The 22,615-nt window shown below is 38.6% G+C and overlaps 2 protein-coding genes across 7 annotated transcripts in view; one reads left to right on the forward strand and one right to left on the reverse strand.

Annotated features, from left to right (window-relative positions):
• The first annotated feature begins 1,127 nt into the window (after window positions 1–1,127).
• hyi (hydroxypyruvate isomerase) lies at window positions 1,128–8,475 on the forward strand. The gene is made up of 8 exons (XM_047342859.1): window positions 1,128–1,401; window positions 2,088–2,199; window positions 4,287–4,401; window positions 5,705–5,783; window positions 7,636–7,685; window positions 7,783–7,852; window positions 7,955–8,089; window positions 8,196–8,475. Exons 1-8 carry the CDS (start codon window positions 1,203–1,205, stop codon window positions 8,258–8,260), a joined length of 825 nt encoding a protein of 274 aa, XP_047198815.1. The 5' UTR covers window positions 1,128–1,202; the 3' UTR covers window positions 8,261–8,475.
• szt2 (SZT2 subunit of KICSTOR complex) overlaps window positions 5,854–22,615 on the reverse strand; it is a 151,632-nt gene continuing 134,870 nt past the window's right edge. For 5 of the 6 annotated variants that reach the window (XM_047342858.1, XM_047342855.1, XM_047342856.1 and 2 more), the window contains 8 exons: window positions 20,984–21,049; window positions 17,486–17,699; window positions 16,487–16,664; window positions 16,282–16,404; window positions 15,220–15,736; window positions 14,042–14,152; window positions 11,473–11,541; window positions 5,854–11,389 (listed from right to left, as the gene is read on the reverse strand). In XM_047342858.1, the coding sequence (XP_047198814.1) occupies window positions 11,246–11,389; window positions 11,473–11,541; window positions 14,042–14,152; window positions 15,220–15,736; window positions 16,282–16,404; window positions 16,487–16,664; window positions 17,486–17,699; window positions 20,984–21,049 (1,422 nt within the window). In that variant the 3' untranslated portion in view covers window positions 5,854–11,245. The remainder of the gene's footprint in view (window positions 11,390–11,472; window positions 11,542–14,041; window positions 14,153–15,219; window positions 15,737–16,281; window positions 16,405–16,486; window positions 16,665–17,485; window positions 17,700–20,983; window positions 21,050–22,615) is intronic. The other variant, XM_047342857.1, reaches the window with a different exon arrangement.

Raw genomic sequence — 22,615 nt, forward strand, 5'->3', positions numbered from 1 at the left:
ACAACCGCCTTGATTATCGGGACTAACAAGACCACTTATAACCAGGGGCCTGTACTACGATGCTGGTTCAACCTACTCTGATTTAACTTGGGATTAACAAAGAAAGTCTGGGTTGACAAACCCTGGTTCAGTGACTTGGTGTGGAACAGTACTACAAAGCTGGTTCAGATTTTGTTCTGTTAAGTCTGTGTTAACTGACTCTGAGTATGTGAGAGTGCACTTCCACTTCTATAAAATGGGTGTGGTTGACAGTTTAACGGGCAAATGTGAAACTGTTGCAGCGAACAACGTAAGGAGGTTTATTAAAAAACATTGTCAGAGTACATTCATAAGAGAAGTGATTTTAATGTCACATTAATTTATTTGTAATATGATTGACATGTAACTGAACGTTAATTATGTTAAAACACTGAGGATAATTGAATTATAGTCTACACGTGCACTCAGTTTCTGAAATTGACTCGTTACTCACTGATAATGAATTCAGATATTCTCTCTTAAGCACTGAGGCACTTAGACTGTCTGTGTATCATGCTGATGTATAAAGTACTTACTTGTTTATAAAAAAAGTTTTAGCTGCAACCACAATGGAAACTTTACCTGCAGCAAATCAGGATGAAATATATAAACATTCTATCAAGTAATCTGTATGAATACTTCTATACTTCTAAATTGCTAAATCAAAATTGATGAAACTGAATCCACTTGAGCTTTATCATCACAGCAGAAGTGGTCTTTTAACAATGTGTTCACACTGTTTTATTGGGTTTTCACATTTGTATGTTAACACATTTTTCAACACAGATTTTATCAAAAGACACAAAGCTCTGTGCTAAACAAAAGGGAAATCAAAGGTACATATTTATATATTGCATAATTCATAAGTATGAACTCTCGGTTCACTTAGGTGGAAAGGGGGTAATACAGGAAGCATGCTGCAAGGCAAATGACAAGTGCACGTCTCTACACCCTCCCCCCACACAATATATGCTCGTATGTGGTCAAAGTCGACGTTGTAACATACATACTACATCCGTTAACTCTTTCAAAATAAAACCATTCCTCTTTATTTTATTTTTCTTGCAAATGTGTGCTGTTTTGTTTTGAAAGTTGACCGTTCTGTTTCCTCCTTGGCGAGACTGACACTCCTGTTCTCAGACGGAGGTAGAGCGTCAGTCCTTGTTCTCTGTGGTTAAGCAAATATGGCTCCGCTGAAGTTCTGTGCTAATATTTCCTGGCTGTTCACGGAGATGCCAGACTTCAGTCATAGAATACACGCCGCTGCCTCGGCTGGCTTCCAGGCTGTGGAGGCAGGCTGGCTCTACGACTCCGACTTGAAGGAGCTACAGAGGGCCAAAGCGGCTGCAGGCGTGGAGGTGGTCCTTATCAACACTCCGCCCGGTAAACTGCCCACAGGTTCATTCAGGGGCGGAGAACGTCCGGCCTCTGGGCCGTATGCCTCCCGAACGACTGTTTGATCCACTGCTGCAAAATTATTAGCAGCGGTTGGTTTGTACCGGTTCAATGTCTCCTGTATGTGTGCGCTCACGTTACACTTTCACAATAAACTAATCACAAGTTATTAGGATCTGAACTGTTCTGAAGTTGAATTTGTGTTTGTTTGATCCGCCCCAGAGTCAATGAGAGGTACATTGAAACATATTGCAAAAAGCAAAAAAAAAGTTTGCGCAGACTGCGCACTCTGCCACACACGACACGAGACGTAACGTGACGAGCAGCGCCAGGATATCCGAGTTAAAGTGACGAAAGTGTAAAGAGCGGGGAAGAGAGACAATCAGACACACACATGAAACGCTGCATCACAATACAAACTTAAAAGTTCATGTAAATCATCTTGTTTTGGTTGAGTGTGGTTTATTTTATTTGTTTTATTTATTGAGGATATTTAATAGTTGTAATTCATTTTAGGTGCACCTAAATTATGTGCAAGTTAGGCACACCAGTGCAACCAATGTTAAATAGTTAGTCTGGAGCCCTGGGTTGATATATGTGGTAATAATAAACAATAACTTAGTGGACAACACTACTGGTGGTAATGATGGAATGTGCGTGTGTGTGTTTTCCAGGAGATGTGAAGGCAGGTGATCTTGGTCTTGGAGCAGTTCCTGGAAGAGAGGCAGAGTTCAGGCAGGGTCTGGTTATTGCTATAGAGTACGCAAAAGCTTTGGACTGCAAAAGGTGAGGAATCAGCTGAGTGAAGATGGATGGAGCATAACAGAATTCTTTGTGAATATGAAAGGAGAATATATGCAAGTGTCAGGTCAACAGCAAGGCTATTCAATGAGGTTTACAAATATAATTCCTAAAAAGAATTTAAAAGAATCCCAATGCAACATAATGAAATACATACCGTATAAATAAAGAAAAAAAACAATCTGAAGATATAAAATATGATTAAATTGGTGAAACAGAAAAAACACCAGTTCTGTGAAAGAAGAAAAATATAAAGCCTCAGAAGTAATGTAGCAATATGATGAATTTGCACTTGTTATAAAAAAAGGGCACCAGTTACTCTTAGAACAAATTTATATAATTTGATTAATTAATGAATCAGTCTCAGTGTTTGATCAGTCTTTGATTAATAATCCTCTCAGCATATTTTCTTTCTTTTCATTGACTTTAGGTGCTGCACAAATATGTTTGTGCACTTTGTTGAAGTCCTTAATGGAATGGAAAACCCTGCTGTTAGATTTGAGGGGTGTGGTTTTCTTGTCCATGACAAGAAAACCACACCCCTCAAACCTGTAGAATCTGGGCCAAAACTATAAATAAATAAATACATAAATAATTATATAAATACATAAATAAAAGGATAAACACATAAATAAAAACATAATTATATAATTAAATGCCTAAATAAATGCCTAAATGTGTATTTATACATTTATTTTTAAAAAGAGAGGAAAAGAGGATGCGAGCAAGCGGCTGATGAATGCACTGCTCTGAATAAAGATTTAACTCATTAATAAAAGTATTGATCTTTATGTGATGATCAGTGTTGATATTGTGACAACAAACAAATCAACTTTTGAACTGGAGCAAGTCAGAGACGTCAGCTGAGAGAGAGAGAGAGAGAGAGACACACACAGAGCAGTGCGTTTTTGTGTGGCTGCTTATTCTTATTCAATTTGATTGCCGGTTAGCAACCAGATGCCCGCTACCATCTTTAATTAGGCAGAAGCAGTAGATTCATGTTCAACCACCAATCAGAAGCTTTAACCCGCCCCCTGACTTTTGATGACTGAAGTTGACAGTTTTATATTGTTCTGTCCAGCAGGTTACGCAAAGGATAAATAAAAGTATAAATGAAAGTATAAATAAATAGATCAAATTCGAAATATATAAATAAATGTATAAATAAAATTCGAAATATATAAATAAATGTATTAATAAAAATAATATATGTATAAATGTCTAAATAAATGTCTAAATACACATTTCGCCATTTAATTATGTATCTATTTATGTATTTATATATTTATCCTCTTATTTATGTATTTATATATATATATATATATATATATAGTTTTGGACCAGAAAACCGTCCATAGTAGCAATAGTGAACCAGTGTAGGTTTATTATGGGTAAACGTACTTCAGACATGCATTGATCTCCGCAGTTCCTCCGTATTTTCTCGGGAGGAGGTGCATGCGTGAATGCAAATGTCCGAGTCAGACATTCCTCATTTTCTGCAGACAGGGAATCCATCCCCCGCTGGATTCACTTTTTACTCTTCTAACATGTGAAAGACCCCAAAAAAATACTAAATGAAAACAAACATGTCCCGGTGAAAATGTGGTGACACACACATAGAAGACACTGACGAAGATGTCAAGAGATTTTGTGGTGATAAGAGCCAAGAGTAAGAGTCTCTGTATTGTCAAGAAAATCACGTAATCTCTGCAGTTGAGTTATTACGTCACTTCCTGCATCTGTCTGCTGCACCCTGCTACTCCACCGGTTGTTTTGAACGCGTCTGTGCAGAGAACCTCCTGCTTTGTTGTGCAGGTGTCAAAGACAAATTTCAGGAAACTCCAAACGCCAATTCTACTGATTTGACCCACAGGTCATGTCTGAAAATTGCTCAAAGGACTCCTATCCTGACCAATATCAGGGTCAGTTAGTTATTAAGTAAGGTATTTTCATTTATTGTCTTGTGTATTTAATGTGATTTAACTTCACTTGAAGCCCAATTTACCTGTCTGACAGGTTTTAATATGAACTGTTGAAGTAGAAGCAGTGCATCATCCATGTTCTATTATCAGGATCCACCTGATGGCAGGAAGGATTCCTGTAGGTTCACACAGGAAAGCGGTTGTCAAGGAGATGGAGGCCATCTTTGTACAGAACCTTACCTATGCTGCTGATATCCTGTCAAAAGTAGGTGACTTTTTCTGTCCAACATTCAATTTAATATTATTTGTATAGGGCCATATCACAACAGTATTTTATTCTGTAGCACATTACATAGGTATACAAGGTTGAGGCCTTACATTATTGTAGAGCATATCAGCATAACATGTTACAGCAAACTCATGTTGAAATAACTGGACTGAGACAACGATCTTGATGTCAGCTCCCAACCTGCACCCCATGCTTGGTATAATTGCATGTAGGATGATTTATGCAGCATTTAACGTAGGCACTTTTCATTTGAACAGTGACTGTACCCTTTCAAACACATACCAGAACTTAAAATATAAAACTTTACAATTTATAAATATTTCCTGAACATAAAAAAAACATAAAAACTACACAACTAAATTCAGAACATTTACGCAATATAACGAAGATAAAGTTATAAGAAATCTGTATTTAAGAAGGACACTTAATAGTTCCATGAGCCTTTGCACTCAGTGCTCATATTGTCCAACCCAGTTCCTGGATGATGGAAGGCATTGATGCCAGTGACCGGCCCTCAAGTTCCCCAGACCTGAATCTAATTGAGAATGATATTATGTACCGGTGCATCCGTCATCACCAATTAGCGCCACAGACTGTTTAAAAGCTCGCTGATGCCCCGATCCATGGCAGCCATACACACTACTGAACCACCTAATGAGTAATTTGATCAACCTGTGATAAAAAAAATTCACTTTGATTTTCTCAATGGGTTAATGATTGTTTTTTTCTTACTTAATTTGTTCAGTCATCGTATATCAATTGAGATTTCCAACTTGAATATTTTGTTCATTGAGATCCAATGTGTGATATTAAGTGTACGCATTATTTCTTGAGTGCCCTAACAATGCTCAACCCAGCCTAACTACCAAGATCAGACAAGCTCGGAGAAGAACCTGGTGGTTTGGCCAAATGCCAAGCTCTTTATATCTATTCAAATAACCAAGCAAATGTTGAAAAAAGGAAATCAAGATTATGAATTTCTTGCTGTGTCAAAAAATCCAGACACAAGACAAAACCAATATGATAAAAAACATATATATATACATATACATATATATATATGTATATACATATACATATACATATATATACATATATATATATCTCAATTGGCAGCGTTGCAGAGTTTACAGAGGCAACTTCCCAGGACATATCTTGTGGTTGCTCAAAGTGACACACAGTAAAAGAATAAGGCAGGGCACAAACTAAAAACAGCCTGGTTATTATTTTAACGATGTTCTTAATGTTAATCTGATTCATATGACTCTGTTCCTCGCAGGAAGGAATCACTGGATTGATTGAACCAATCAACACAAGGATTACAGATCCCAGGTATTTTCTGGATTGTCCTCATCAAGGTAAGAAACTGAGACAACACAATCACTAACCAGTATGCACAACTCTTTCTTATACTCAGGAACAGATTGATTGTTAATGCTGTTGTTAACAGGCAAATGTCTTTATTTGCCTAATATAACATCTCTGATGCTGTTAGAAAATAAAATGTTTTTGTGTTAAGACAAAAATATCTTTGGTTTAGTAAAGCTGGATTTGAGTAGATTCCTCTATGGCCCTTGTTCACAACATAAACATGAACGTATACAGTATGCTAAGTTAACATTACACTTAACCCTGGTAGAAACCCACTCTCTATATGACTCTGGCAGCACGAAAAGTTAGTTTACAGTTTGTGAATAGCGACCTCAAACTTGAGGCGACACTACAACATTCATAAAAGCTTACCGGTCGAAAGTACAGCTGTGTTTCATGTGAAAGGGTTCAAACAACGGGACGTGCAGCAAATGTCTGAGCAAGAGCAGGGAGCTTAGAGTTGGAAGTGGGTTAGGAAGAAGGAGGGAGGGAAGAACACGACAAACTTAATAAAGCACCTGGCAACGCACAGGATACATTTGGAAACAAGGGGATGCTCCGTGTTTGACTGTTTACGTACATCTCTTGTCCCAGTAGTGGGGAGACAGTTGATGAAGTCTGGAGCTGGAGTCATTTTGCTGTAGAAAGCACTGAAACGATTATTTAGTGTTAAATTATCGTAGTTGGTTTAGGTTTTCTTAATAGGGCAATTTTATTATATAAATTTGTCAAGAGTTTTGCACTTATTTATGTTTGTATTTTTTAAGTTAAGTATACTTTAAACAGTTAACAGTATGTAAGATTTGAAATTCCAATTTGCTTTCGCTATAAAAAAGCTGTCATTTTGTGTCTTTTTTAAGAAAAAGCTCAGGCACCGTTTAGGCACTGTCATCATTTTCAAAATATTGATTGCACCTGTATTGGGACCTGTTTTGGAATAAACCCCAACAATACCCATAACCCTCGACCAGGGTGAGGAAAAACTACCACAGTGTCTACCATTGATGGAGAGGTGTATCAATATTTAAAGTATTTATCCAACAGAAAATGTCAGACAGAGATGAAAGAATGAGCAATGCCAATTGTAATCATAGCAGTATTGCCAGTGATATTAGTATAAGTGTGCAGACATATTGTGCATCTAAGCAATCTAGATATAATCATAATCCACCATTAGATGCCATGGCGATCCACAATATGGCAGCAGCTGTGATCCTGTATCTGCAACAGTAAAGCAACAGGACTCCAAGTAAGAAGCCAAGTCAGTAATATGTATTAGTGAGATATGGGATGAAGAGGAAAGAGATGTTCCACGTGTCCCCCAAGAGCCGGTCCAAGGCAGACCTGTTAAACAGGCTTAGTTTCCGTATTTGGTTTGTTCTTTGCCCCTGGAAGCTTTATTAGATAGAACATTTTAGTGGACGTTTCAAATTAGTTTTACAGGTATGTTCTTTTACAGAAACTCTAAAAAGCTAAATTACATGCCATATTTTATATGAAGTTGTGGGTCCAAGCAATCAATAAAATTGTTAGTTTGCTAAGAAAAGTATATTTTTTAATTAATTTACTGTTAATCTTAGACTGAATGTGAGGCAGTAGTTGGGCATTATAACATTGAAGTAATTTTAGCAACAATTAAAGTTTGTGTTAGTCCTTTGATGGACGTACATGGCAAATACTGTTGTAAATAGAAATTACTCAGATTATATTAGTGTGCTCAGTTTATGCTGTACAGTTTGAGTACACCAGTATCTTACTTTGTCCGTCTAATCTGTCAGCGGTACATGTCTGGCTGACTGCCAGTCATGTCTCAGCTGATTCTCATGTTTGTGTCTGTAGCGGCTGTTATACTGGGTAAAGTTGGAAAGCCAAACATCAAGCTGCAAATGGTGGGTGCTCTGAAAATGTGATATAAGTTGAATAAAAATAACAAAACACAAGGAATGGCTTGACTTAACAAATGTTGACTTAACTGAACTGTTTCAGGATATCTTTCACTGGCAAATAATGGATGGTAACCTGACACAGAACATCAAAAAGTATTTCCCTATAATTGGTAAGATAAAAAAAAAAAAGGAAAAATCTACATGCCTCTGGAGGTAATACAGATGAAAAATGCATGATGCAGCAGTCAAAGAGGTGTGGTTGTGTTTCACAGGTCATATACAGATTGCTCAGGTTCCCGGCAGGAACGAGCCTGACAGTGCAGGAGAGCTCAACTACAACTACCTGTTCAACACACTGGAAAACTATGGCTACCTGGGATACATTGGCTGTGAATACAAGCCACTAGGTCAGTGAGCTTTCTAATTAATTAATACTATAAAAAAAAATAATTGTGATAAAGAGAACAGGTTGAGGAAAAAAACAAGCATAATCATCATCACTCTTCACTTAAGGCTCCACAAAGGAAGGTCTGGGTTGGATCAAAGATTACTGGACACAGCAAGTGACGACCAGGTGACTCAACCACAAAGCTAAAGATTTTTGCAACTCAAGTCTCAAATCTAAAGTTTGAAATTTGCTAATATGTTATAGTTAATTATTATGTATATGTACTGAACATCAGTCTGCTTTGATGCAATGTTCTTAGTAACTGGCATAATCATTGTTGTATAAAAATGAAATAGAGGCATGAATTGTTATAATTTTTCAATAAATCTTGCAGCCCTAACTTGAGTTGAGACATGCAGTCTTTGCTTCAGTCTTGTGTCGTCCAGTTCACATGCTCATTACTGTTGGTCTCCTGACCCTGCCTAGCAATTAGACTTTTACATAAAATGGATATACAGTCGACATATTAATCAGCTACAGGTGACAGATGGAAAAATGATTCATCACACTTATTTATCCTACTGGTTTATCAAGCATTTCACATACTGTATGAAGTGTTCTGTACATACATAATATACATTATACAGTTGGAGAGGGCGTAATCTCTATAAACAGATTCTGCATGTGAATATGTTGAATCTGTAAGCGAGGGACAAGATTTTTTAAAGTCTTATGGTTTCCCTCCCTAGTTTGACCAATCACGTTTGTCCAGTGTTTATATAACAGCGTCACAATGCTACGTATTACAATTCACATTTGCATCATAATATCCAGTGTTAAATATTTAAACAGAATACTGAGAGTGCTGCTCTGTTCAAAATCTCTTAATTTATAAGCTTAAAGCTCAAACCTCTATAGTTTCCTCGCAACGAAAATGTGCAAAAGCATATGGCTTGAATATGTAATTCATGACGGGTGTTTCAGTGGATATCAAGTCCCTATGTTTGCTGTGATTCAACACTTTTATATGAGGCTGGCTTCAAGCCTTCTTCTAAACTGAGGTATGATTACCAGCCACATGTCAAACTCATCACCCTGAACATTCTTTGGTACACTGTTATGACGACATGTGGCATGCTATTATGCAAATTTTCCATTTTCCTGCTTGTGGAAGGCCATTTTTGTCACAGTTATCAAAAGTGACTCAGGCAATTTCATGCATAACAGGAGGATATGTTTCCAAACGCTGTATATGCAGAGCTGATGGAATGACAACAGTATCACTTCAAAGGTTGGAGAATTCAAAAAGGAACAAAAGGCACTTCAAGGCTGCAGATACGTGGGGTGTAAGTGGGAAGCAAGTCTGACAATGATGGAAATCTAAACATATAAGTCCTCCCACTCTGTGCTGACATCTCAGCTGTCTGTCACTATAAAATACAAAACACTGATGTGGTATGAAAAGATAGCAAAATGTTATCGGAAGGCACAAGATCAGAGAAAACTGACCTATTAATCAAACTGCGAATATGAAACTTGTGCAGTTTTATAGTCAGTGTTTGTTATTGGTTTCTTATGACTAAATGGTGCTGTGTGTCAGGACGAGTCATCGAAATTGCTGGAAACCTGAACTTCTCCTTATCAGAGTATGTGTCATGCACACTACTCCAGGCAGGTCACCAACCTCAAAGCATTTTGTTGACCAGAGGAACTGAAAACAGGAACCCAGACTTTGTTCACCTCCACTTTTCCCAGGTTGTGCAATGAAATTACATTATCAGTTGCTTGCTGACCTGAATATTGATATACTGTCTCTTTATCAATGTAGTTGAAAAATAGAGAGAGTTATAGAGTTAACCATTTCATTCTATATGTGGTCTTTGCTGGATGAAGGCTGATCGTAACCGGCCTGGTTGCGATTGAGCAATTGTAGAATTGGAACATTTTGGCCAGATCAGTCATTGTGGTTGGCTGTGTGCAGTTTGAGCTCTTACATGTAGAGCTCTTGTTTCAGTAGTACTGGAGAAGTATTTTACTGTGAATGCGGTCTTGCTGATGGATCAGATTGTGTGCATCTTTAGTGTGAAGTTTACACTGTTAACAGTCAGCTGATCTGTACATTGTGAATATTCAAGTCTCAAATCGTGGTCATGGGCAGTAAGGTGGCGGTTAGCCTGTTGCTCACAGCAAGACGGTTCCCACCTAAAAATCCTAGTTCAGCCGGGGTCTTTCTGTGTGGAATCTGCATGTTTTTTTGTGTCTCAGTGGGTTTTCTCCGGGTACTACTGCTTCCTCCCTCAGTCCTAAGACATGCAGGTTTAAAGGTTAGGTTAATTTGAGACTCTTAATTGTCCATAGGTGTAAATGTGAGTAAATGTTGTCTATGTTAGCCCTGCAATACACTGACAACCTGTCCAGGGTGTACTCCCCCTTTAGCCCAATGTCTGCTGGGATTGGCACCACCCCCGTGACCCTCAAAGGAAAAGCTGTAGAATAATGAATGGATGGAAGTCGTTATATTTTGTTGTATGAGTTAACAAAACAAACACAATAAGCTTTTGGGTAAAGCCTAACCCCCCCTGTTGAAGCTTAGTATTTTGTTTGACAAACGTAATTTCCTCAGATGTTAGAGGTGTTTTATAATTTAGGACATTGTGGGAAACCCTGTTAGCTGTTAGCCTCACTCAGGGAAATTCCGTACAGGTAGTTTTAGTGTGTTTAGTTTATGTGTACAGAGAAAAATAACACAGTATCCTTATAAAGTACAACATTAAACTGCCCAAATGCTTGTGATGTACTTGCTTCTTAACAAATTATACATACTCGCCTACATAAACATAACATTAACCTAACACTAGATGGTGACACATGTATACTGCTGCCATTCTATATGGGTTTAATTCCACCTGTATTCTGAGGACATTTTTTATGTGGTTATCATACATGCATGATTGTATAGTTAAAAGCAAAAACACTACAGAATAAAGTCTGACACACCAGTTAGGAGACTTTTAGTTTTTTCTGACTTGTTTAGGGCTAGGTGAGCTAACTGATAACTAACTGTCTTGGAGTTTCAGATTGTTACTCAAATCTCATACTACTGTTGCTTCCCAATTTAATGAGTTAACTGTGGTCACATAGACATAGGCTCCAGCAGATCCAGCACTGATCAACTCTATAATAGTCCTGTCCAGAGGTTATAGCAAGCTGTGTTGATGACAGACTCCAGGTGATGATACATGGACACCAGCTGGGGAGGAGGGCTGCTGCTGGCTTGTGGCTGTGATGGCAGTGGCTCACGAAACACAACCTTTAGGCTCTGTTTGAGGAAGAAAATGTTTAGCTAAGACATTTTTGCAACAACAATATATTAATAATATAAATCAAAGTGTAATGACCTACTGTTTTTCCTGCTTGGGTGTCCAAGAAGACCAGAACAAAGCAGTCTGTGAACTTCTGGTTCAGAACAGCCTGAAACAAGATGACAATTTTTATAATTGAACATGTCAATTTATTGATCCTTATAATCTTCCTTATGATGTTAGACATTAAGAAATGGTTTTAATGTTAACATCAGAAAAAATATCTAATTTAAAAGTGTTAAAGCTGATATTATGTTTCTCAAAACAGCAACAGGAGATAATTATGTGAGGTTATGTCCAATGGTTACGCAGTTAAAAATGTAGTGAGGAAGTACATAAACACCAATAATCAGTGAGCCACACTGTTGCCAGAGGTGGGAAGTAACAAAGAACAAATACTTTGTTACTGTACTTAAGTAGATTTTTTCAGGTATCTGTACTTATTTCTGATTTATTTTCCTGACGACTGTTTACTTCTACTCCTTACACTCTCATAACTGGCTTGTTACTTGTTTCAACCTCCACGGATGACAACACGACGTAACAACACAGAGAGGGAAAGTCAACCACGGAGAGAAGGCGTCACGTGAGTGTACAGTTTGTGATACAGAGAAAAATACCAGCATGGATGAAGAAAGTGAACTATGAAACATTGCCACCGCCGATGACGGAACACATTCGGAAAAGCAAGACATTCCCCATCCATTGCATGAGCATAGAGACAGAGGAAAGAAAACAAATAAACAAACCCCAAAAAAACAAATAGAAATACCATGTCATAACATTTTACTTTTCCTGGCCCTCCAATGTTAAAAACCCAGATTGTGAAGTAAGTACCTGCACTACCTACCAATGTTCACCCCTCTTTCATTGACTGCTTCTCAATAGATATACTCAATACCTCCCCTTCACTGAAATAGTAAACATAATCATTGCTGAATTAACAGAAATACTGGTAACATTTAAAAAAAGATTACATTAAACAACTTTACCACTTCTTAATTAATATAGGTAAACATTTGATAAAGATTTTATAGCATTAATAGGGTAAAGAGGCAGCTGTCCTGGGCAAGTAAAATGCCATGTTGGTCTTGTAAATCTAGTTACTCACTTGCCTGAGTCATTTTTCTGACGCTTGCCAAACCTACCAAATTCCATTCAAACTAGAAAATACTGCATTGTGGTTGTATATCTCAGTGTTTCAGTGAACATAATACTATTAATTGTTTTTTCCAGATTTAAGTTCACTGTGACCTTTCACCACTGAAATGTAATCACGTATCTTTGAATCCTTTGAGCTGCTTGAGGGTAAAGAGAAATTCGCTCAAAACGTTTTTTTAAGGCCACTGTGACCTTTGACCACAGAAGTCTATTCAGTTAATCAGTCAGTCGATGTGTACATGTGTGCCAAAGAATTCCCATTTTCCAGAATTTCCTGGGATATTACATTTACAAGGCAAAACATTCACACCATGTTAAAGCCCTATGAGACAAATTGTGATTTGTGAATATGGGCTATACAAATAAAATTTGATTGATTGATTGATTTAGTTTGAGAGCTCACAGTGACCTTTGACCACCAAATTCTAATCAGTCCATGAGTCAAAGTGAATTGTGACAGGTGTAATTAAATTCCCTACTGACAGTCCTTATTTAAGACATTTCCTCAGCTGATCTTAACATATCATGTTCAATAAAAACAAACGTAATTTGTGAGGCCACCTTGACCTTTGACTATCAAAATAGAAATCTAACTACAAGTGAATGTTTGTGCCAAATGTGAAAGGATTCTCTCAAAGCGTTCTCGAGATATCATATTCACAAGGGAAAAAATGTGCTTTGTGAGGTTACAGTGACCTTGACCACTAAATTCTATGCCAACTGAATGTTTGTGCAACAGTAATGAAATTCCCTTTGGGTAGTACCTGATATATTATGTTCAAAACAATGCAAGATCACCTTCGACCACTAAAATGATATCTGTTCATCTTTGTGTCCCAGTGAATGTTTCTACCAAATTTAAAGACATTCCCTCTTGCTGATCTTTGTTAAGCCACAGTGACCTTGATCTTTGACTACCAAAATCAAATAAGTTAATCATTGAGTCCAACTGAATGTTTGGGCCAAATCTGAAAGGATTCCTTGACTATGTTACAGAGATACAACCTTCACAAGGCAAACAATGTGCTTTGTAAGGTCACCGTGACCAGTTTATTCTTGAGTCCAAGTGAATATTTGTACAAAGTTGATGAAATTCCCTGAAGGCATTCTTGAGATATTGTGTTCAAGAATGTGACAGACGTTCGGACATATGGACGGATGGAAAACCCGAAATAAGAATGCCTCCGGCCACACAATACGTAAAACACAATACAAAGTTGAAAGAAGGTGAATAAAACATACCCAACTTTAAACAATAATCAAGTCTAGTTTGGTCAAAAGTTACAACAGTGTAATTGACAATGATTACATTGCTACTTCTTTCTATCGCACACTTCTCCTACACTGTTAGTGTACATGTTAGCTGGCTTGTAAAACACCTTACTGTTTGAGGAGAAGCCACTAGTTCTCATACAGAAAGATGATAGAGATAAAGAACATCTTCTCACCAGGTACTGGATGCCATTGTCGTCGAAGTGTCTACAGCTCTGAGGGAAGCGGTTCAGCAGGACTTTGATCAGACTCTGGTACCAGGCTGGACTCATGGTCAGAAAACAGTCCTGTAGCAACACATCACACATTGCCATTCATCATGAACAAAATGATGAACACTGTCACTGAAGACTTTCATTGTTTTTTAAGTACACGTTCAGTTAGAGTAAAATATTACAGCCGATTAATGTAAAAAGTGTAATTGCTGAACTTGTCTGATAAACGGTCACAGGGACCTTTGACCACCAAAATCAGTTCATCCTTGAGTCAAAGTGAATGTTTGTACCAAATTTGAAGAAATTCCCTTAAGGTGTACTTGAGATATCATATTCACAAAATGGGAAGGACAGACGGACAACCCAAAAAACACAATGCCTCTGGACACTGGCTGTCACAGGTGCAGAGGCAGAAGACCACATATACACGTCTGAAAAAGCAAACAATAACGTTTAACAGCAGAAACTTAAATATTAATAAGCATGAAATTTAGAAACGTAAATTACATTAATTAACAGTTAGTCTGATACTTAATGGTGATGAAGCCTGAAACCATGCATCCATAGTTTGAACCTTACAATAGTGCAATAAAGTAGATTGAACACAAATGACTCACTACATCTCCTTGACAGAGGTCTGTACTCAGAACATTTTCTTGTTTTCTATTTGCAGCAGGTAGACATAATCTTGGACTTGTGACAACAGTTCACTTGGACTTTAGCCTACTGACATGGAATGATTTAATAAAAGCTAAAAGATGCTATAAAAAGCTTGAAAATTTACATTTCAAATCCACATGACAAGAATATTTTTTCATTCACTAAAAGAAAGTCAATGTGGCAACCATGCCAGTTTATTTCCAATTTAGCTGATCACTTAACTGCTGAAAGTTCTTGGCCCATCTTTCCATTTTTCTAGACAGATGCGACCATTTCCCAAATCTCTGCAATAATCCTTGTGCATTAATTGCTTTCATTAGGGAAATGACGGCCAAACAATGTCAACATGGTCTGGGTTGCAATAAACCAAATTTACCATTAAATTATTGTCTTTTATTGTATGTTAATTCACTATCCTACAAGTCAGCACTTTTCAAGGCCAGGTAAATTGTAAGACAAGGCCTAAGGGGGAGACTTACCAGTTGTGGGTCAATCTCTCCGACCGAGCGGCTCTGTACAGCTGCGAGCAGCTCCTCCAGTTCACTGAATGACAGCTTGGTCAGCTTCAGTTTGTCCAGAGCCAGGTGCTCTCCATGGAACAGTCTCCTCCACAGGTTATCCCTGCGGCAGTGACCCATGGCCTGCTCCACGCTGGCCTGGATCTGTCTGCGTGCTAATGCAACCTCATTGTTGAGTAGAGGGAACAAAGGGGAGGGGTAGAGCAGCCCCTGAGCTTCTGGGCCACCCCTCACCAGAGGATAAAACTCATTCCCATCGCTGGGGGCTGAGGTTGCTGGAACATCGGGTGATGTTTCCTCCCAATGGTCCTGCTCGGGGCTACGTGACCCATAGGCATCTGCTCGATCTGGGGGGAGCCGACCGCCCACATCTCCTGGATCACGTTGGATCTGTGGTAGCTTTTTGAAACGGCGCATGTCAGCTGTGAGGTGGGGGAAGAGCTCTCTCTGACTGGTCATGATCACATAGAACCGCAACCTACACATAAAAATAAGAATTATGAGGGGTTATTTTCAAAATAAGTTAAATCTTATTTCATCATCACATTTTGCTCTAGCAATAAGTCATAGACAAGCAGCTATGGCAGCCATCTTCTCTGCAGGGGAAGGCTAACAGCAATCATGAGGATCATGTTTTGATTCAGAGGTCATGAAAAGGAGGGACTATTCGAAAGCCCCTTTCATTCAGAGATCACATGATATTGCCCTGACGAAGACACCATGCTGGCTTTCCACAACATTAGTAACAGCATCGGTTACATGTCATGCTGTCCACTTTAAATATATGTCAATTTAGCCCTATGACTGGCTCCTCTTCTGGCATACAGGCAGAAAAACAATGCCCTCATTCAGTGTTTGTACCTTTTATACAGAATTGCGAGGTGGAATGAAGGTGCAACATCCCCGTGTGTAAGGCAGCTAATATCAACTGCTTGTGCAAGTGTAAAAGGGTAATATGTAGCAAAATGTTTACCATGGTCTCACCAATTAATTTTAATACTTGTTATTCTGCACTTTTTGTACCTCAGCAAATGCCGCTCCCCATCTGACTGCTCCTCAAATGGAGCTGCATTATGGCACACCACGAGGGACACGTCAAAATCATCGTGGTGGTGCAGGCCCTCAAGATCTTTGTAAGAGCCCGAACTAAAGTGGGAATGAAAAGAGGGTTGAAATAAAGCATCTCTTATAGAATAATAGATTTATTCTTTATTTTAGTGGCTTGTACCTGTTCCACAGTGTCACCAGAGCATACTCGTGCAGGTCAGGCGTGCCTTTCTTGTTGTCATTGGTGACTGCAGTCTTGGACATCCTTAGTGGCTTCATTCCATAGGTGCTGGCATGGTCAGTGATGTAGTTGTAGAGCTGGTGAGCCGTTATCATCCCAGTAGAGATGGAGATGCTCCCTGTTGCCCACAAGGAGAAAGTGTCAAGTATTTAAAGTTGGCATTGGACTTTTCATGTGTTGAGCAATCATTTGTTTCATAAATTATAGGGATGAAACTAATGACTCTAAATAAAGATGGAAATGACAGCCTCCATCTGTTTGTACATTGGACATCTGTATTCAGAGTCATTGGTGAAACACATTCACCGGGCCTCTTGTATCAGGTGCAACTCACCTGTTCATGCATGTCCACACACTTGTTGTCTTTCCACACTGTTTGCCTAAGATAATGACCATCAATAATAATAACTGTTGATAAGCAGTTGGAGAAGATAAGAATTTTAACCAGAAAGCAATTTGATTTGATTTTTGATTACTCTCACTGACAGTGAGAGAGAACGAGCACTCGGAACTATTGCCTTTCACCTATTGTTGTGATTTACTGACATAATATCACCTACAGAGGGTTTCTGCTATGACGGCATAGTCCACATGTAGCCTCCACTTGCTTCTATGATGTACAGTCTATTTTTCTCTTGTTAAATACTTGCTGGTGATAATGCACTTAATGTAATGATATAAGCCAGTGTGAAAGCACATAACTTCACATGAAGCAGTAATTCAGTGGCCGTGTCAATGAAATGTACACAATCTTGATTTGTGTTCAATTTCCTGTAAAATCCTACAGTCTTTTGTGTGTGCATATAAACAGATTATAACATCAATAACTAATGTTCTCTTTTTAATTCACTGAGTTAATGACCACTTTTTTTGATGTAGTCATTTGTATGACATTAATTTCCAGTCCAAACCTTTGGTTAATCTTAATACCAAAGTCACCTTGGACGACATGGTTGCGGCCAAACTTGGGAATGTCTGGGTGATGGGAGATGAAGTCATCCAGGAAGTCGGTGAGCTGGTAGCCCTGGCGCAGTGTCATGTGGCAGCCAACCAAGTACTGGTGAACGACTCGCAGATGGAAATCATAGCTGAAGGAGTGAACGTGCATCAGGTCCCGCACCTTATCACACTCCTCGGTGAAGAGCATGGAGAGCTAAAACAGATGGACACAGTCATTGCCAGCACAGAATGACTAGCTGATAATCACAAGTGTTTGCACAGCTGTAAAATGTAGTCTGACTCCATTTGGCGATTCTCTTTACTAGGATCACTGTAAAATGAGAACAATCTGGCAGATATTGCTTTCTCTAATTGGTTGTCTGTGTAATCATCCATTAGTGACCTTGATTTAAATTTGAAAACAACACCTTGCTGTGCTTTGAAGTATGCACTTTAAGTCCAACTGCACAGTGACTTCACTTGCCCCTTTGTGAGTGCCTTTTGTTAACAACTTAAACTAATTCATAATAGTAACTAATTAAATCTGACATCAAAAGGGAGGTGACAAAAGCATTAATTGCAAATGCAAATGGATGCATGGAAAGGCTACACTGTGCAAATAGTTACAGCACATAAAGACAGGAAAGGGCTACTGCTGAGTTTCTTTCAACCGGACCTTTTGCCTGGAACAAATACAAATAGGCTTTATAAAATCAAAGAAGAAAGAAAATAGTGCAGAGTGTCCTGTTTCAGTGTCTGGAACCTTTTCAGCTTTTTTTCTCAACAATTCCAGAAACCAGCAACAGGACAGAAGACCTGCATTTCTCCCCTCACCACAGAGACAAGAAAGAAAAAGAATATTTTTTGGCACAGAGATCTGAAAGATGAACGTTCACTTTTCTCTCCCCGGTGGTGCTCCTACAGTCTGGGTGTGATATTTTAGCCTGTTTTGTTTGGAGCATAGAAGCCACAAGGACTACAGACATATCTTTAGCTCAGAGGTAGCACATTTCCTGTGTGTGTCATCTTCACTGTCCAGCTAACATTTATTATTTCCAAACCTGTAATCACAAATGTTTCATCTTCTGGCTAATTGTACACCTTGTGTAACTCTGACAATAATAAATTGTTAGGTTGAGTCCCGGGGCTATAGCTCTTATCCTGCCAGCCTCACTCAGTGAAAGAGAAATTAAAGACAGCAAAATCTATGAGAGAAGCTGTCATCATGAGGTCTTCCATACAATACACATAGGAAGTCAATTGGACAAAAGACAAAAACAGTTATGATAGTAAAGCTTAAAATAACCACATCCACTGACTTTTCCCTTTGAGGTTGTAGCCCCTCATTTTCTGTCATGGACAATTGACATAATTAAACATGCATTTATACGCATACAAGCATTGTGTCAATCAAGTATTTCACAAACAGGTAGCTAGTAGCAGTGATTCAGTGACACCAGGTTCTAAGTAAACACCAACCATCTTAAAGATGTGTCTAGGTGTTAAACAGAAATTGTTGAATTCTCGTGATATTTTAAAGTAATAGAAGTTTAACTGTCTTCATAGGGCGAGGACTGTAGTGAAAGATGACATATATCAAAAATCTGAAATATTACGTTTCAAATGTGAAATGGTGAAAATCCACATACACTTGTGATTCCTGCATTCATGTGATTATATCATATGATTAGTTTTTTAAGCAATTATATAAAGTACCCAATTTTTTACTTGATCATCAACCACAAACATATTTGAATATGTGAATTCAACACAGGTGAAATGCTTATTTACATGGGATAAACCACACGTGCCTGAATGTAATCTTCATCATATTACTGCTGTCAACGAAAACCTTGCCTCTCCATTCATAAATCAATACAATTTATCATAATTTATGTCAGCTGAACCCTCAGGAGCCCCATATCACTATTGTTTGAAGTCATTACATAAACTAAGTTCTACCAGTTCAATAGGATCTGAATCAATCAGAACTAGGAAATCCAAGGGCCAAGCTTCTGTCAACCCCACTACTATAAAAGAGGAAATCCAAGAAGAAATACTGAAAAGCTGTCAGAGTAAAGAGCAGAAGTACGGAAGCGTATTGCATTCACTTGAGAAAAAACATCAAAACTCTGTTTTTTTTGTCTTATTAATTCATAAAAAAACACCAGATTTAAATAAAAGAAAATTTTCATTACAAAAAATGTGTTCTGCTAGTTTTTTCTGAATTAACAAAATAAATGGTAAAGGGTCTTTATTTATATAGTGATTTTATAGTCCTGATGAATGGTAAATGGTTTTGTATTTATATAGCGCTTTTCTAGTCTTGATGACCACTCAAAGCTCTTTACAGTACAGTTTTACATTCACCCATTCACACACACATTCATACAGTGCATCTATTAGCAGCACTTCGTTGTTCTATGAGGGGCAATTCAGGGTTCAGCATCTTGCCCATGGACACTTCGGCATGCAGATGGGGAAGACTGGGGATCGAGCTGCCGACCTTCAGGTTGGAAGACGACCGCTCTACCCCTCAGCCACAGCCGCCCATGATGACCAGCGCTTTACCATAAAGTTTTACATTCCCACACACATTCATACAATGGATATATGTGCAGCACTTTATGAGAAGGGGCAATTTGGGGTTCAGTATTTTGCCCGAGGACACTTCGGCATACGAATGATGAGGCACTCACTTTTATGGAAGCAAAGCTATAGTCCGTTTGGTTTTTTCAGATTTTATTTTTGTGTGAGACATTTGGAGATACTCTTACCTCTGTTGACACCGTAATGTGTAACTATGCAGCACTGTTAGAGGGTTTCTTATGGGTTTGGCTGATAGGCAGCAACAAGTGTAGCTTCCCTGCCAGTGAGAGCTTCTTGCAGAATTTTGAGGTATGATTTTTTTTTCATTCATCTTGGTAATTAACAAGATAATTTTCCTAAAAAGGAATCTGCTGTTTTTCTGAATTAACGAGATAATTAAGACATTGATTTAGAAAAACAGCAGATTTTTTAAGTCTCAAATGAATAAAATGTGCTTCTGTACAGAGGGGATAAAGGTGGTTGCACAGACACTCTGAAAATCACAAGCTGAGACACCCACAGCACCCAAACCAGCAAGCATGGAGATGGACAGTGTGTTGAAAGTCAAGGAGGAAAAGGTAATCACAGAGGAGCTTGACTCAGTGCTTGATACTTTTTTTTTCTTCCAGAACCTGAAATTTGTGCAAGTAAACCCAGTCTTTGAGACTCTAAATCCAGCCAAACCTGATACTTTTACAATCAAGCTGTATGATGGCAGCTGTAGCTCCTGCTGGTATGAAAGCAGCCTTCATTAAACACTGAAATCCATTCATTCCCAAAAAGACAAAACAGGCAAGTAGATTTGGAAAGGAATAGACCAGGACTGATGGCAGCAAGCAGAGAAGCGGGGAGGGGTGACGCCTGATTGTAATGAGACAACCCCTGCCCCAGAGAATAGCTGGGACATACCGCACAGTCAGATACTGGGGTGGCATCTGGAAACGGCTTGCAACGAGGTTTGTTGAGGATGCTGCCCTGATGGAGAGATGACATAAGGTGGGACTAGGCAGACATACAGACACAGATCGATGAAAAGGAAGACGAAAGAGATACTAAAATGTTGAACCATCTCCATACTAGAACAATCCAATAAGACACATTACATACACACACATTTACAGGAGTTCATTATCACACACACACACACACACACACACACACACACACACACACACACACACACACACACACACACACACACACACACACACACACACACACACACACACACACACACACACACACACACACACACGAAGTTAAACGGCGCAATCCTCTATGCATAATAGCGTATTATTATGTACCTGTGCATTGACAAAAGCAGGAGCATACAGCTACTGTCAATACCATACATTTTAATGTGGAGGCAGAGGTGGGCTTTTATTGTACAAATTAAATGATTAAATAAACATTAAAAAAAATTATAAAAAATTAAAAAAGGAATATTCTCCATTTTGTCCCATGTTCTAAAATAGGTGAGACAATGTAACTTGAAGGGCGTAAAAACTTGAGTTTGACACACAAGTTTATTTATATAGCACCTTTTGAGAGCAGAGACGTCACAATGTGCTTTACTGGGTAAAATAAGCTTATACATGCATACAAATAAGAAAACACAATAAAAACAAATAGACAATTACACAAAGGCTAATCTAAACAAATGGGTCTTAAGCTGCTTTTTTAAGGTTTGCACAGTGTCCACAGATCTTAAGACCAAATGGAGAGAGTTCCAAAGTTAAGGAGCCACAACTGCAAAAGCATAGTCTCCCTTAGTCCTAAGTCTAGATCGAGGGACAACCAGCAAACCCCATTTAGAGGGCCTTAGAGACCTGCTGGTGACATAGGGCTGAAGCAAATCTTTAATGTAGGCAGGTGCCTGACCATGCAGAGCTCTATAGGTGATCACAAGAACTTTGAATTGGATTATGACATTAATGGGTAGCCAGTGAAGAGCAATCAGAATCAATGTCACATGAGACCTTTTGGAGGACCTGGTAAGGAGTTTAGCAGCAGCATTTTGGACCACATGTAAACAATCCAAGAAGGTTTTGCTGAAGCAGGTGAAAAGTGAGTTACAATAATCAAGATGGCACAATATAAAAGCATGAATGAGAATTTCCATCTCTGCTTGAGACACAATGGGCCGGAGTTTTGCAACGTTTCTCAGCTGGAAAAACAAGAGCGAATCAGACATTTGACATGTTGGTCCAGTGTCAGGGCCTGGTCCATAGTGACCACTAGATTTCTTATGAAGAAAAGCTTAAGTTACAAATGTACAAGTCACCACAAGGTGCCAGAAGAAGTCGTCTCACTCCGACGAGGTAAGAGACCCAAGCCCATCCTTTATCTTCAGGACAAGACTAGGAGGGGCAGGAATGAGGACTTCTGTTTCATCTGCATTTAACTGCAAGAAATGATCCGTCATCCAGTTCTTTATAGCATTCAGGCAGTTATTTAAAACTGACAGTTTAGCTATGTTTTGTGGTTTAAAAGAGACGTATAACTGAATATCATCTGCGTAGCTGTGATAGGAGATACCTT

This window comes from Hippoglossus stenolepis, chromosome 14 (genome assembly GCF_022539355.2).
Source record: "Hippoglossus stenolepis isolate QCI-W04-F060 chromosome 14, HSTE1.2, whole genome shotgun sequence".
In the NCBI taxonomy this organism is placed as follows: Eukaryota; Metazoa; Chordata; class Actinopteri; order Pleuronectiformes; family Pleuronectidae; genus Hippoglossus; species Hippoglossus stenolepis.

Coding starts and splice junctions, on each gene's coding strand:
- hyi (XM_047342859.1), top strand. CDS start 1,203: ATGGCTCCGCTGAAGTTCTGTGCTAATATTTCCTGGCTGTTCACGGAG. Junction 5,784..7,635: donor TCTGGATTGTCCTCATCAAG/GTAAGAAACTGA, acceptor TTGTGTCTGTAG/CGGCTGTTATACTGGGTAAA. Junction 7,853..7,954: donor AAAGTATTTCCCTATAATTG/GTAAGATAAAAA, acceptor TGTGTTTCACAG/GTCATATACAGATTGCTCAG.